This window comes from Spinacia oleracea, chromosome 3, assembly GCF_020520425.1.
Source record: "Spinacia oleracea cultivar Varoflay chromosome 3, BTI_SOV_V1, whole genome shotgun sequence".
NCBI lineage: Eukaryota > Viridiplantae > Streptophyta > Magnoliopsida > Caryophyllales > Amaranthaceae > Spinacia > Spinacia oleracea.
Genome location: NC_079489.1, coordinates 159,483,247 through 159,499,067, shown reverse-complemented (window position 1 = coordinate 159,499,067; position 15,821 = coordinate 159,483,247). Strand labels below are relative to the sequence as shown.

The following is a 15,821-nucleotide window of genomic DNA, read 5'->3' as shown; positions in this document are numbered from 1 at the left end:
ACGACTTGGATAATATTCATATTTCCGATACGATCCATATTTCCGTTTCCGGCAATATCATCGTTTCCGGAGTATTCATTTCTTGCCTGTGACGATCTTAGCTCCCACTGAAACCAAGATCCGTCGGTTCCGAATATTCATAGATGGAGTATTTAATGCCATTAAATACTTGATCCGTTTACGTACTATTTGTGTGACCCTACGGGTTCAGTCAAGAGTAAGCTGTGGATTAATATCATTAATTCCACTTGAACTGAAGCGGCCTCTAGCTAGGCATTCAGCTCACTTGATCTCACTGAATTATTAACTTGTTAATTAATACTGAACCGCATTTATTAGACTTAACATAGAATGCATACTTGGACCAAGGGCATTATTTCCTTCAGTTGTGCCCTTTTTTGGGTGTCCCACGTGCTTTCCATCCATCTCGACGTTAGGTGTGTTCTTGTCAAGGGAGGGAGTTCTCGTTCGGGTCTGGACACCTCTACACTGAGCGGCTCGTTCAGCCGTTGCTTGGTCCTCCTCTCCTCTCTGCGATCTTTTGTCAATCCTTGTTGTTTCTCGTTGAAGAGGAAGTTTTGCATGATGGTCATGGCCGCATTGAGTTCTTCCCTGGATGGAATCGGAGGTCCTGCGTTTGTGGCGGTCGTAGCCCTGCTAGGTTGTGACCTCGCCACTGATTGAGGATGCGCCTCCTCATCAGATTCTGAATCTGATCGCACTATCATATCGTCATCATTGTTGTTGACAACATCATTAACCATTTTGCAGAAAGAGATGGTTCGTGTTTTTCAAGGATTTGAAGTGTTCTTCCCCACAGACGGCGCCAAATTGTTCCGGTGTTGAAAAGGTGGAAACAATGGGCTTCGAATGAAGGCCCTTTCGTGTGTGTTGAAGATCTTGCTTGCTTGAATGAGTCGAGTCCGAATTCACCTGCACAAGAGTAAAATCACTAGCCTCGGGGGTGTTTCCGAGGAAATACCCTCCGATGCCTAAGTAAGAACGATGCTCGGATTCTAGAGAGAAGTTCTCTAGAAGAGTAGTCTTAAGGCGATAAATTGGACGTACCTTGAGGTGTGAGCCTTGGCGGCCTATTTATAGTGTTTGTATAATAAATGCTCATAGGTCATTTATTGCTATTGGGCCTTGGGCCTTGGTTGATGGCTGAATAGCCATGTGGGTTTGTGGCAGGTTTGATGTTGCTGTTTTGAGCCATTGGGCTTTGGACTTAGTGGCCCAATTGATATTCAATTGGGAGCCCAAACACACAGTAATTAAAACGGTTTTTTCATGAAATGACCTTGTCTTTTAAGGAAATCATCAAATAACCATCGGGTTTTAAAAATTCACCAAATGTTCTTAATGATCTCATCTACCCCTAAATCAACCAATTAACATTTAATTATCCCACTCACCCCTAATTAACCCCATTTTGTCTTTTCTTTTTTGAAAACTACCCTAATGATCCAGCACCCCCCCCCCCCCTCCACTACCTCTTTCCTTTGTCCTCGTCGAACTCTAAGCTCAAACCTCATTCGTCTCTGATGGTTGGGGAGTGACTTCGGCGACAACTAAAGGGGCAAGGAGGAGGTGGTGGTGGGATGCGCACTAGAGGCATCAACAAGGTGGTTTCCATGGTAGACATGAAGGAACGGGAAGAAGGAAGGGGGAGGGAAAAGAAAAGAAAAGAGGAAAAAAATGGGTGAACTATAGGGTTGATGACGTCATTAAGCGTATGTGGTGAAGTTTTATTGAATATTTGGGGTTGGTGAATTTTTGAAACCGAAAGGGAAATTTGGAGTCCTTTAAACTCGGGGGTATTTCATGAAAAAACCATAATCATAAGTATTTCTACTTCCTCCGTCCTTTTTGTTTTTTTACGTTTGGTACTATACACGCGTTTGGTATTTCATGAAATGACCTTGTGTTTTAAGGAAATCATCAAATAACCACCGGGTTTTAAAAATTCACCAAATATCCTTAATGATGTCATCTACCCCAAAATCAACCAATCAACATTTAATTATCCCACTCACTCCTAATTAACCCCATTTTGTCTTTTCTTTTTTGAAAACTACCCTAATGCTCCAGCATCCCCCCCCCCCCTACCTCTCTCCTTCGTCCTCGTCGAACTCGAAGCCCAAACCTCATTCGTCTCTGATGGTTGGGGAGTGACTTCGGCGACAACTAAAGGGGCAAGGAGGAGGTGGGGGCGGGATGCGCACTGGAGGCATCAACAAGGTGGTTTCCATGGTAGACATGAAGGAAAGGGAAGAAGAGGGAGAGAAAAGAAAAGAGGAAAAAAATGGGTGAACTATAAGGTTGATGACGTCATTAAGCGTATGTGGTGAATTTTTATTGAATATTTGGGGTTGGTGAATTTTTGAAATCGAAAGGGAAATTTGGAGTCCTTTAAATTCAGGGGTATTTCATGAATAACCCGTAATCATAAGTATTTCTACTTCCTCCGTCCTTTTTGTTTTTTACGTTTGGTACTATACACGCGTTTTAACGACTAATGTGAATTGAGATTCTTTTTATTTTTTTAAAACAATGCAAATTGCGTTAATTTTTAATGTTTTTATTGTACCTAAATCTGACATTGGGGAAATGTGAAAGATTTAATGCATCAATGGAAAAGTGTGAGAAGTTGAATGAACCAATCAACTTAATTGGTTAAAAAAAAAAAAATTGGCACAACTTTTGACAGAATATTAAGACATTTATAAAGGAAAGATTCTCAATGTAAATAACAAAATATGACATCCTAAACAGAATTCATAAAGAACAAAAGAAACGGAGTGAGTATTAATTAAGCTAACTCTTAAGGATTTAGGGCTTGTTTGGTTGACATGGGAATTTAATTCTCATAATAAGTGGTAATTCAAGGGAAATTACTTCTCTTGTTAGATTCATGAGAATTTTCTCAAGTTGTTTGGTTGACAACATGATTATTAGTTGTCAAAAAAAAAAAATCTCATGAATTTTGCTTGACCAATGGAGGGCTAGATGATTTACTTTCCATGTTTTGTAGGAATTCCAACATCCTCCACTTTTTATGTCAACCAAACAACTAAAGTACTACACTATCTATAAATTCCCATGAAATTTCCAATTCACCATTTCTAATTGTCAACCAAAAAAGTCACCTTAGTGTCCCTTTATTAATTTTATTTTTTCTACCTTTACCAACGTGTCACATTTGTCTTCATTCTTTTCTGTTCACATCGAAGTGTATATCAGATACAGTGAGAAGAAAAAAATTGTATACACTTCTGTTAAAAGAAGAAGAAGAAGAAGAAGAAGAAGAAGAAGAAGAAGAAGAAGAAGAAGAAGAAGTAAATACATACTCCTATATCAAAGGTGCTTCACTGTTTCGTTTAAAGTTAAAATCTGACAAAATTTACATTTCCCATCAGGCAGAAATTTACCTATTTGAACAGATAATACTCCCCTTCAAGCATCCACTACAAGGAAATAGATGTAAGCAGTTTAAAGAGATCGATACCTGAAACGTATATTGAAACCCCGTCTATGCTACAAATTTACATCAAAACCAAGATATATACACTGAATAATAATGAGAAAATTATTATTGTTATCATAGAACAGACAAATCAAGGAAAACAGAGAGAAATAAAGAAAAAAAAAGAATGTAGACCTAGTATACAACACTGATGATTATATTCTATCCAAAAAGAAAAACAAAAAGGAATGATAATTTCAAACAGATTTTGGTTCAGAGAAAAGAAAATAAAGAATACACAGCAACCTACTGCATATGCCACCGATATCCAGCCTATGGTCGTTGATACACATACTTGGTTCTAGGATCTACAATAAGACCTTTTCCTCCGTTCACTTCAAGATCGTGCCTGCATATTATAATAATTAATAAATCTAATAAGTCAACAGATCGATGTCAAAGTCGGATAGTAAAAACACTGAAAGTGAATACTCAACTGGAATACAAAATCAGGGATTGTTAACTGCTCACGAGGGACGTATCTGAACAGCTGTAGTAGCCGATCAACATATACCACTTTCTTCCAGACCTAGACAATAGACATACACACACATTTGTTACAGTAAAAACTTTAAGAAGAATTCAGTGAGAACAAAAATGACTCATTAACCAGCAACCATGATGGACGCATACCATATTATCCACAAACATTTGTAGGGCAAAAATGGCCGCTTTCAATCCAAATGTTGGATGTAGAACATAGATTCCCTGTATCAATCAAAAATTAGACCATAAGTCCTAGAATTAATCTCCTTTTTTTTTGGCTAGATTATCTTGTATCATCCAGTAGCATACCTGCAGATTACGTTGGTGTTTGCGACCAAGAATTTGCTGTAATCTTCTCATCCACCCCAAGTCTGGTTGACTATACACAGAAAAAAGAATAAATACATTAAATGTTGCTACATATATCGATAGAATAAAAATTAGGAAGAGACAATATCCTTAGTCCTTACGGTTGTAAAGAGGCAGCAGAGTGGAAGTAGACAATAGAATATGGCTTCTGACTTATAGGCTCAAACTCCTACAAAAAAACAACCATGAGCGTATATATAATCAGATAAGCACAAAATCAACAAGTCTACATTGTGAAGAAATAGCATCAAAGTAATATAATGCTAGTCTATCAATACTTGACATTGCAATTTAAACAAGACCTTTACCTTCACTACATACTGAATAAAACGCTCAAGATCAAGGCACCGCAATAAGAAATGAGCTCCAACTACTACCATAACCGGACGCCCTTCACTGTCTACCCCACCACGATATCTGAAGAGAACCAGTAGCATGGCTTAAAAAACAGTAGATTCCCATCTATTATCATAGCTTGGGATGCAAGCTTATCTAGGGACAGAGGTGGAGCAATAAGCAACATTGTGTGTGTGTGGGGGGGGGTTGGGGTAATGCTTACACGATTTTCATCTCTGCAATCTCGGAAAGATTAGTAGAATTCCCTTTTGCAAGGTATCTTGAATGGAGAGAATATTCTTCAGCAGGAGACAGTGGAGGGCCACCAAGATCACCATATCCAAACATTTTCGCACAATTCCATCCACTTTGAGCTTGAGCTGCCTTTTCCCACTGTTCTTTGCGTCTTTGATCTGGATCCTTAATTAGTGACATAAATGCAGGATCCAAATATGTGTCCAAATAGGCTGAATTCCTGTCCAGTTGTACAAGAAAAATTAGTTAGGCCCCACTTAGCGATTTACATAACCCAAAATTCAGTTCTAAGAAATTTAGAAGGACAAATTACGGAGTTCTCTAGATCTTGTACAACTACAATATTGTGAGAAATCTATAATTAAGGCAATTTGAACAGCATGTGTGTCTCAGGCAAGAACAAGCCCCTAGGAGCTGGGGGAGGGGTAGAGAGAGGAAAACATGCAATGATATACAAGTGAGGATTTTGACATCTTCTGCATTCATAAAAATGCCAAATCGGGTTGTCATTGATAATTGTGAGGACGAATCGAGTTCGCTTAAGGGTACAATCAGACATTACTGGCAGGAGTTTGAGATGGAATGTGTATGTACTTTAACGAGTGTTCATTGTTAATGCTAAAGCTATCAAGTATCAGTTGACGAGGGCCATGTGATTGAGCTAAATCAGCAAACCACATTTTATTTTTATTAACAAATTCTTTTGTACATGAACTGTCAACAGAGAATATACAAAGAGGACAAGAGGTCAGCAGAACATCAAACACATTACAAATTAACCCAGTTCCTTTGACATTCAACAATAGAGTGACTATCAAAACTTAAAACCCGGTCATCTTGGCCCACAAAGATGCTTAGTAAGTTATTCTATCTAGAAATTTAGAAACGATTCCTAAAAATCCTGCATTTCTGCTTTAACTACAAACACCACAGAACTGCCGCAAATGCATTCCACCAAACAACATCTTCTCCTTGGTCGTTCCAAAATCCACAAAATCTGCAGCAATACTCCAAACAATATAAGGGAAACCCGGCACTTCCCTTAGAATATTACACGCCATCTCACCATAAAGTTAAGACATACAAGCAAGACTCGCTTTTGGCAAGAAAATTCATGCACATACCAGGTGAAATAGCCATTCTTGGTCTTCCCCTTGGAACACATCACTAGTGTTGACCCTACCCAATGTCAAAGACCACACAAAGGATCTCACCTTAAGAGGAACCCCACCGTTCCAAATAAAACTGTCAACCAGGAAAATGGGAATCTTGGACTGTTGTACGCAAAGACAAACAAACCAGAAAAAGGACTTACATGAAAAAAATTCAGAAGAATCACCCGCCCATTTCCCAGAATCCTCTACCTCAATAATTGAGTAGATAAAACAATAGAACTTCAAATGTCAAGGTGAGCTCATCTAATCACCCTGTCATGGGGATGCCTCTGTAAGAAAAGATCCTACACACTAACATCATGGAAAGCGGATACATGGTGCAACGTTATACAATTAGGGAAGACAAACACCAAATGGTTGCTCCCCTCTCAAACATCGTTCTTGAACCCAAAGAGTAATCAAGTATCGAATGTTAAACTTAACAATCTAATGTTGCTATTATTTTTATCCTGTTTATGTCAAGTATCTTTCACAACTAAAGTCGAGGTAATCCCCCAATAAATCCTTTGGTCCATCACACAGGTTTAAGAACAAATTTATGAGAGAACCTGGGCTGTGCAACCATATCTTCATACAATATATTACCAGAAGCAGCCACAAATTCCAATCCAATAAAGCTTCTAATAATATACAAGATAAACAGAGTAGCGACTGCCAGAACCTAGAGTCTGTCTTTCTTTGAGCTTTGCTTTCCATACAACTTTTACCAACTAGTCATCGCCTCTCATATAAATTTGACATAACACAAACATATACCTTCTCCCTTTATTCAATATGATAACATGTCTTATGTGAATAATTCCATTAATTTTATCAAATATTCATACTTTCAAAAGGACTTTGCATACACACTTTCGATATTTTGATTCACAAATGAGTTAAGACGAAAAAAGCATAAATTTCTCTGTTTTTTGAATGTTGAAACAGGTAAGATGTGGAGTGCGAGGCTCTATGAGCAAACTGAAGAAGTGCATGAAACAAGTTACTATAGTGAATTCAGAAAAGGCATTAAGCCAAATTCCTCTCGGCATGTACGGTGTTAAACATTAAATAAAACAGTTTAAACAGTTTCCCGACCAGCTTCAATTATAAACACAAACTTCCGAAAAACTGACCTCCTAACCAACCCAACCTCGCTGAGAGGAAGGTCATTTGAGGCTTGAGCAGGTTTGGGCTCCGTCATCCTAGCATTTGGAAGTGGCTTTATTCTGATTTTACGCTCATCTATAACTGTTTCACCATTCTCGTCCCCAACATCAGCAGGAAGCTTTGACACAGCAACTTCTTCTTCGTGTTTATCACGAGGAAAATAGAGGGGAAGCAATCTAAACGTAAAGAACACACAAATGATTCCCACAAAAAAATGATTCAGATACAAGTACATAAATGCAGAAATTAAACAGAAGCATCCAGCGCATGATTATATACGAATAAGAATAAAGGGTAATGAACAAGAGTGCTTTACCTTTTATATATCTCGGTATCCGTTGATGTGGTTGTGCAAAACACTATGGCAGTAATTTTTTCCTTTTGTTTCTCAAGAAATCGCCTTACAGTCCCTATCAAATAAAAAAAGAACTACTCAGACATTTTTTTGACCAGATTTTTACAGACCTGAAAATAAGAAAAACCATCCGCTTTAAATACTCGACACCCCACCCACCCCCCACCCACCCCCACCCCCCAAAAAAAAATCTACGTCACTTGAACTTGCAGACTCATGTCAAAGTAGGGTAAGAATCCAAGAGACAGACGGTTATTTTATATATTTTTTCCATGTTCTTGATTTCTTGGTCTAAAATGAAGCATCATGTATCCATTGTCGGATTGTCGAGAATAAAATCAAGGGCACTAGAGACTCAGAGTAACCCCCCCCCCCCCCCCCCCCCAAACGAGGAGGCTGGAAGGTCAAGAGCTATTCAGCTATATAACAAGCAAGAATATTAGAACACCAATTGCATAAAAGTGAGAAATTAGGGCACACTGGCGAACATTTTATTTGCCTCTTTGTGGCTTTCCACTGTTCCATTTAATTAGTGGTATTATATTTTGGAAGGTGCCCATCAAGGAAGTCACTATTCTCTAAAAGTGATGAAAAGAATTGTGAATTATCTTACTAATGGCCACATGTGCTGCGGGTTCACGAGGATAGTTTTTTGACTCTGTATAAATACAGCCCATTGCTATGCTGCACAAGCAAAATCAAATGGATTATGAGGATTATGACAACAAAAATTAATACCAGAGTAGTAAATATAAACAAGTAAACAAAGATGCTTTAAACCTCTGAAGCCCATTTTCTATAAGCAGCTCAAGGCACGACCGATAACAATGACTAAGGGCATTCTCTGCAGCTGTGTGATATTTGACTGCATACTTAGGGCCAACAGTATGAATAACCTTCCTAAGAAAATAGAATGGACACAAGTCAGCTAGGAAATAAAGCATCAAGAGCAGGAAAAAAAAAGTTCACAGACAAAAAAGTTGTAGAGTCGACATATGAGAATGCTTCAACAGTCCAACTCTCCAAAACAAAAAAACAGATCCTGGAACTCTATGAATATAGAACTTCCACATTAAAGTTCCCTAGATTCTTTTTGTTTTACTTTTCTCTTCAAGATGAGAAATATCACAACAAGAATCAAACAGTGTGTTACAACCTTGATCTACCAATTGCATACACTCAAACATGACAGAATCGGGCTCCTTCAGAATAATCATTCAATTGTCTTGAACAGCAATGAACGTCATGGGTGGGTGGACTGGATGATTTAACAAATCGATAAAGCATCATACTTACTATTCAGCACTCGAAAAACTGCTCTGAGATGCCACGACAGTTAAAATATTACACCTTAACGTTATTAACATGAAACGGTATTTGTCAATTAAAATCAGAATAGTAAATCATGTTGGAATGAAGTCCACCTACCTAGCCGGAAGGTCATACGCACTTGTCATCTTTGCCATCCCAGTTCTGCATCCACCCTGCCAAAGACATGGCCAAATAATAAATTTCAACTCCTCCCTTCATACAAAAAATCCTAGCAAATACACGATTAGCTCCACCAATGATATTAGGACTACTGGGAAACATCAACCACAACAAAAGAAATGGCCAAACAAGGAAATATAGAAGGAATGACCCCTAATTAAGTTGCTAGATTAGTATTTGAATATGCTTTCACACTTCTAATAGTCTTAATGATTATATTTGAGAGAAATTTATAGTCACACATTGACCTCCAAAAACTTGCTAGATTAGTATTTGAATATGCTTTCACACTTCAAATAGTCTTAATGATTATATTTGAGAGAAATTTATAGTCACACGTTGACCTCCAAAAACAGAAAAGAACAAATATTTAGAAACGGAGGGGGTAAACAACTAAAGCCAAATGTTTTTACGAGCTGCCACGGTAACTGGTAAATACATCAATTAAAATAAAAATTTGATTTAGTCTTGGAGAGCGGAAAGGCCTACCAGTGTAGCACATTCTTCAGCCAGGCCAGGACCAGCAGCAGCATGTAAACCGGGACTGCTATGTGCTTCATCCATATTCTGTCCAGAGTAATTTCATTGAGATCAACAGTCACCAGGTCAGCTTGCTTCAATATTTGCAAAGACAAAAATAAAATGCGCATAAATGCATTCGCCTCAAAGGCGATTTTGAGCAGAGTATTTTAGCTGAACTATACATCCTTCTGCACCTACAACGTATGATTCATTATTTTCTAGACTTTTGATTGGAAGCCTGAGATTCAACTATACAAGGACATACAGCAAAGTGACTTGGATCATGAGTTTATGACTAACCACGCTATATTCTATAGGTTCTCTCAATTTCTATTCAAATAAAGAATGCAGCCTCATTTGCCCATCATGATCATACTCATGATCCAGTTCATTGTATTTATCAGTAGCGTAATAATGAGAATATAGTGAAGCAAATCATCTGATTACCTAACATTTAACCAGAATTCATGCATTACATACAGGAACTTGACAAGGAAAAAAACAAGTAGAAGGGGAACTGTAGGTTACCTCGTTCGTGGAATTAACAACAGCATGTACTTCAATATTCCAAGGGTTCCCCCTCCAGAGATAAACCTTGGAGTTAATTTCATGGTCAACCGGGAATCTAGACACTATCCCATTACTTCCATTCTCTGAAGTGGAAGCTGGTGCAAGAGGATCAGGGAAATGAGCACTAGGGAAAATGGAGTCTTCATTATCACGTTCCAAAGACCAACGAACCTCAGTATCGCTCCACCGAGGAACTTGATCCAAAGTCACCACAGAATCGCCGGTATCAGCAGGCGACCCGTCCCCAGTGGGTTCAGTCGGCATTGATCGATACATATCTCCCCTCAATCAAAATTTTCACTCAAATAAACTAACACCTCATTGTCCTGCCCACCTAACGCAGAATCACATTCCACAAAAAGAGTTTGTTCAGCATTGCCGAAATTAACAATTCAACTTCGATGTAAAGGGTTTGTTTGAGCAATTGACCCAATACAAATCCATACTTTTAACAGCACAAAATCAACTAGTTTCGCAAAATTTGAATTGCATCTAGATTACATACAAATTTGAAACGAAAACCCAAATAAGAATGGTGACAAAATTGATGGTAGATTGGTAGTAACTATTGTGTGAGCAAACGAAATCAAAGTAGAAAAATTAATCCCAACACAAAGATTGGTAGTAACTATTGTGGCAGCATCAAGGTTAATTAGGAGAGATTATTAGTATTATTATCAGCAAGATTAATACTCAATTTGCAACCATTTGACCTGAAATTCGTTATGATTAAACTGCTAAAAATTAACAAGTTGATGATTTTGCAGAAGTGAGTAGAACAGAAACATACCTGGAGGTGGGAATTGAGGAGAGAGGAAAGAGGAAAGAGGAAGAAAGGCGATGATGAGTTTGGAAATTTTGAGGAATTGGGGTCGGTCTGATGAGCTTGTTAAGGATCAACTTGTACCAGAAGTCCAGAACCCAATATATGATTGATCACGTCTTTTTTTTAATAAAAAATAAAAAATAAAAAATAAAAATTAATAATAAATGGTTTTGTAATTATTCTAGAATTTTGACTTCTTCGTTTAATAAACCTGTTAGTAGCGGTTTTATATTTTAAAACACTGCTGAGTACTGATATTAGCGGTTTTTATATTTGCTACTTTTAAGCCGCTCGTGATGCTTACGGTTCTATATTTTAAATCGCTACTAAGATTAGCAATTCTATATTTTAATATTGCATTAAATAAAATAAAAATTGAAGTTCTTACCCTATCCTATATTCTATTTACTGTTTACGTATGAAAAAAAAATTGCTAGTTGATTATGTAAATAATACATACCACATACTAATAATTTGCTATAAAAATTATTTTCGATAATATTCTAATACTCCGTAATGAGAAATATATTTACTCAATATTTGGTTAAATTGAACATGTCAAACATAAAAAATATGTAAAACGTGGTAGGACGGGAATTGCATGCTCCGTATTAGATGATTAAATAAGTATGTTAAAGAGAAATATTTCAGTCAATACTTATTATTAGAAATTAGTGAAATAATTTTAGAATACATGTGTATGCATGGTACCTAATTCAGTTGAGAAATAAGGCTCTGTTGTGTTTGACTTATTTCAGATAAAATAAGTGCATATAAGTTTCAATAAGAAAAAATAAGTTTTTTCATATATTTTCACACAAAAATAAGTTTATTTCAGATAATAGTTCGGACAAAATAAGTTGAATATAACGGTGTATAAATATGGTTTTAGCTATTTCTAGATTGTTCTATTGTTCTTCTTTTTTCCCTACATGGTACACGGGTCCATATCATAAACGCTAAATCGATCTTCTCCGGAATCTCAAAGAACAAAAAATATTAATTACACTTGATGTACAATAAATATTATAAGTTGTAGTAAGAGTTACTCTAAGATGTTTAAAAATAACCCCAATATAATGCAAAACTTATTTACTTTTTAGTGATAAAGTTTATCTTTTTAACAAATAAGATCACTTCAAAATTATGTAATGCGTAGAGTGACAATGTAACTTCAAAGAGTTTATCCATAAAATTACATTCATAGTATAAAGTTAATCAAAACATGTTAGTAAACGAAATTATGTAATGCTTAGAGTGACAATATAACTTCAAAGAGTTTATCCATAAAATTACATTCATAGTATAAAGTTAATCAAAACATGTTAGTAAAAGTTACCAAAAAGTATGGGTACGTGCAAGACCTATTTTTAATAGGTGCAATGGTAACTGGATCAAATAATTTAGAGTGATTTATTGCAGAGTTTCATAATATTGGTGCAATCTTAACCATCTATTCTATACAAAAAATTATCTAATGGTCACAAATTAACATATTTTTATGTTATTTTGTTTCAAGATACATGTTTATTTTAGAGTGATTTTTTTTTCCGTCAAAAAAAAAATATATGTTTTTTGAGAATCGAGATTTAATGTCGATTTTAAACCAACAAGCAACCAAGTGTATAATGAGACATACCCACTCAAAACCTACGTGACCACGTCCACATCCAACACGCCCATGCATCATTGACATGCCTACTGGTACTGGCTAGTGCCTAGTGGGTACTGGCTTGTGGCAGGTCTGATGACACCTTTGTTTAGAAGATTACGGGTTGGATACCAAACTTAACTACTTATTAATGTTATGTCGAAAGAATGCGCAGAGCTCCACACAGTCATCTTCATGATTGGCAATCAAAGCATATTAAGGGATATTTTCGTGTATAAAATGTCTAAGTATACCATCTAAATATTAAATATACAATATCTTTTTATCTTAAAACTATTTTTTTATTATTCTTTTATTCTTTTAATGTATCAAATAGATCATTATAATTTTTAAATATATACTAATATATTAAAAGGCGTTTATAAGAACGTATATGTGCCACGTAGATCCCTCCTTATTACGCCACATCACCACGTACTACTCTGTATCATGACATGTAGTTGACAACCAAAAAGCATGTAGCAAGGATTGAACACTAAACCTCTTGAATTAAAAGTTACCATTCTTACCATCTTAGCTAGCCACAATGATGTTATATCTTTCTATTTAAATAATAAATACAACATTTTTAAAATGAATAATAATGAATTAAAGGGAAAAAAAACAAAATGGAATTAATTACTTAACTTATAAATGTACAACTCTTCTCTTCTCAACTTAATCTTAAAAAATAAAAAAGTTAGGGTTATAGAGTGTAATTATGAGTGCGGAAGAGAAAACATTGACAAGAGTATAATAATCAACTAATCATGAAGAAGAGAACTCGATTTTCTTTTGATTTTCGGATATGGGAAGGAAGTTTGTTGATCGCCTTCCTTGATCGCCCACTGATCTTGCATGGAAATCAGATACCACATACACACATATTTAAAATAAGTAAATCCCACTAAAAGTAAAACCCGGAGCAACACCCAGGCCACAAACTAATTATATATTTATACTTTATAATTACGAGAATGCAATTCCATATGTCAATCAACAGAATTGTTTAGAAATTTATGTGAATGCCCATAACACTTTTACAAACTTTTAATTAAGGCGGTCTTACAGGAAAGACCGCCTTGATGGCACTGATAGTGACACGTAATTACTGACATACTGCTTATGTCAGCAATATATAAAGACAATTTTCTTCCCTTTTGCAAACCCTAATTCATTTTTTTCCCTCCCCTAAACTTTGCCTCCTTTCTCTCTCTTAAACACTCTGATCCTCTCTCTCCTCTCCATACCTAATGACGGTTGTCGGAGGCAAGAAAGTGAATCTCCGCCGCGATCGACGCCAGCGAAGTGAACAAATTTAGCGTCGTCGTTGACCGTTGTGATGAGTTCGTGGTTGCGCGAGGAGCCATCAGCCCATCAATGGTCGCGTTAATGGTTACATGGCCAGGGTGGTGGTTAAGGTAATTTCCACCTCTCTTCTTCGTCTCTCCTCCATTCTTCTTCCTCATGTAGTTTTAATTTCGAAATCTTGACTTGGATTTTCGATCGATTTTCGATTGATTTTTTCGATTGATTCAGGTTTTTGATCTTTTAGGGTTTTTTAATTTTTTTTTAAACTTTGTTGATTCTAGTTTTTGTATTTGATTAATTTTGTCGATCGAAGGTGAGCGGGAGCATCCACCGCAAGATCTGTTCCTTCGGTGATGCGGCGGCGCATAAGCTTGACAGATCTTTGATGGCGGAGCTTCGAAATGAGGTAGCGTAACTCGTTCATCTCTCCTCCATTCTTCATCAATAGTTTTAGGTTTTTGATTTTTCATCTTTTTAATTAATTCTGTTGATTTTACAATTTAGGTTTTTGTTTGATTTTTTTTATTTTTCTAGCAGGTGGTGCTGTGATGAAGGTGGCGCCGGTGATCGCCTTGTCGCAACAGCCGTCGAAGATGGGAAAAGAGAGAAATGGAATGGAGGACCTAGTGGCGGACCGAGTGGCGGTGGCTGAGGTGGAGAAATAATAAGCGGCGAAGGAGATAGAGAGAGTCGCGGGGATGCTGGTGGCTGTGGTTGCGCGTCGCCGTCGAAGATGGGAGGAGAGCGGAATGGAACGGCGTCTGGCCTGTGGTGGCTGAGGTGGAGAAAGAATGAGCCGCCGCCTGATGCTGAAGGTGCTCAGTCTTGCCATGGCTGCGAGGCAAACGAAGGGAGTTGTTGATGTTGGTGATTTAATTTTTTTTAGTTTCAGTTAAGAACTGTAATCTTTTAGTAATGCTTTTGTTGGATTTAGTTACGAAATAAATGGTTTTAGTTGATTTTTTCTGAATTTAAGTCAATTATTGTTTAGTTAACATTTATTCTCTTTTAGTTAAGAACAATTTTGTTTTAGTTATGTTTGATTTCATTTTAGTTAAGAATATTGCTGTTTTAGTTAAGATTTTTTTTGTTTTAGTTAAGAATATTATCTTTTTAGTTGTGGTTAAATTTGTTTTAGTTGTGAATAATTTTGTTTTAGTTAAGAATTTTTGAATTTTAGTTACGCTTATCTCGGATATAGTTAAGATTTTTTGAGTTTGATTTACGTATTTTTGTGTTTCAGACCAGTTTTAGTTAAGACCACAATTTTTAAACAATGAAACTAAATAGTTCAGCAATAGAACCAATTAGTTAAGAAATAGAATCAATTAGTTAAGTAATAAAACTAATTAGTTAAGGAATGAAACTAATCTAATAATTGATAAAGCTTTTTTTTTTTGAAATCAATTAATTAGCATTGAAACCAATTAGTTAAGCAATAGAACCAATTAGTTAACTAATAGAACCAATAAGTTTATATAAAGAAAGTATTGTTAAGCTTGAATTCAATTAGTTATGCAATGGAATTAATTAGTTAAGCAATGAAATCAATTAGTTAAGCAGAAATTAAGTAGTTAAGCAATGAAATTAATTAGTTAAGATTTTATGAGTTTTAGTTAATAAGAAGTTTGTTTAAAAATAATAACTAATCGACTCATAAGTTTAACTATTTTGTTATTCAATTAGTTATGACATTTATTACTTTTAGTTATGTTTTACACTAGTTTAGTTAATATCCAAAAAATTGAAAATTTTAATTTCCAAAAAAAATTCGAAAAAAAAATTCGAATCGAAAAAAT

At 36.0% G+C, this 15,821-nt stretch overlaps 1 protein-coding gene and 1 long non-coding RNA gene across 3 annotated transcripts; one reads left to right on the top strand and one right to left on the bottom strand.

Moving 5' to 3' along the window:
• Positions 1–3,544: 3,544 nt before the first annotated feature.
• On the bottom strand, positions 3,545–11,178 carry LOC110778748 (uncharacterized). 2 transcript variants are annotated; one of them, XM_021983312.2, is made up of 15 exons: positions 11,025–11,178; positions 10,193–10,568; positions 9,632–9,709; positions 9,080–9,135; positions 8,432–8,551; positions 8,265–8,335; positions 7,613–7,706; positions 7,263–7,472; positions 4,941–5,192; positions 4,690–4,798; positions 4,483–4,550; positions 4,322–4,391; positions 4,160–4,234; positions 3,964–4,055; positions 3,545–3,875 (listed from the first exon to the last, which is right to left on the bottom strand). In XM_021983312.2, exons 2-15 carry the CDS (start codon positions 10,508–10,510, stop codon positions 3,800–3,802), a joined length of 1,689 nt encoding a protein of 562 aa, XP_021839004.1. In that variant the 5' UTR covers positions 10,511–10,568; positions 11,025–11,178; the 3' UTR covers positions 3,545–3,799. The 2 variants fall into 2 exon arrangements, with proteins under 2 accessions (XP_021839004.1, XP_021839005.1); XM_021983313.2 differs by having other exon boundaries at positions 10,193–10,560.
• A 2,747-nt stretch (positions 11,179–13,925) lies between these two features.
• Positions 13,926–15,058, top strand: LOC110778747 (uncharacterized). The gene is made up of 3 exons (XR_008931329.1): positions 13,926–14,132; positions 14,336–14,428; positions 14,560–15,058. It is a non-coding gene; the product is annotated as an uncharacterized lncRNA (long non-coding RNA).
• Positions 15,059–15,821: the final 763 nt, after the last annotated feature.

Coding starts and splice junctions, on each gene's coding strand:
- LOC110778748 (XM_021983312.2), bottom strand. CDS start 10,510: ATGTATCGATCAATGCCGACTGAACCCACTGGGGACGGGTCGCCTGCT. Junction 9,136..9,631: donor CTGAAGAATGTGCTACACTG/GTAGGCCTTTCC, acceptor TGTCTTTGGCAG/GGTGGATGCAGAACTGGGAT. Junction 8,552..9,079: donor GCGTATGACCTTCCGGCTAG/GTAGGTGGACTT, acceptor CTATTTTCTTAG/GAAGGTTATTCATACTGTTG.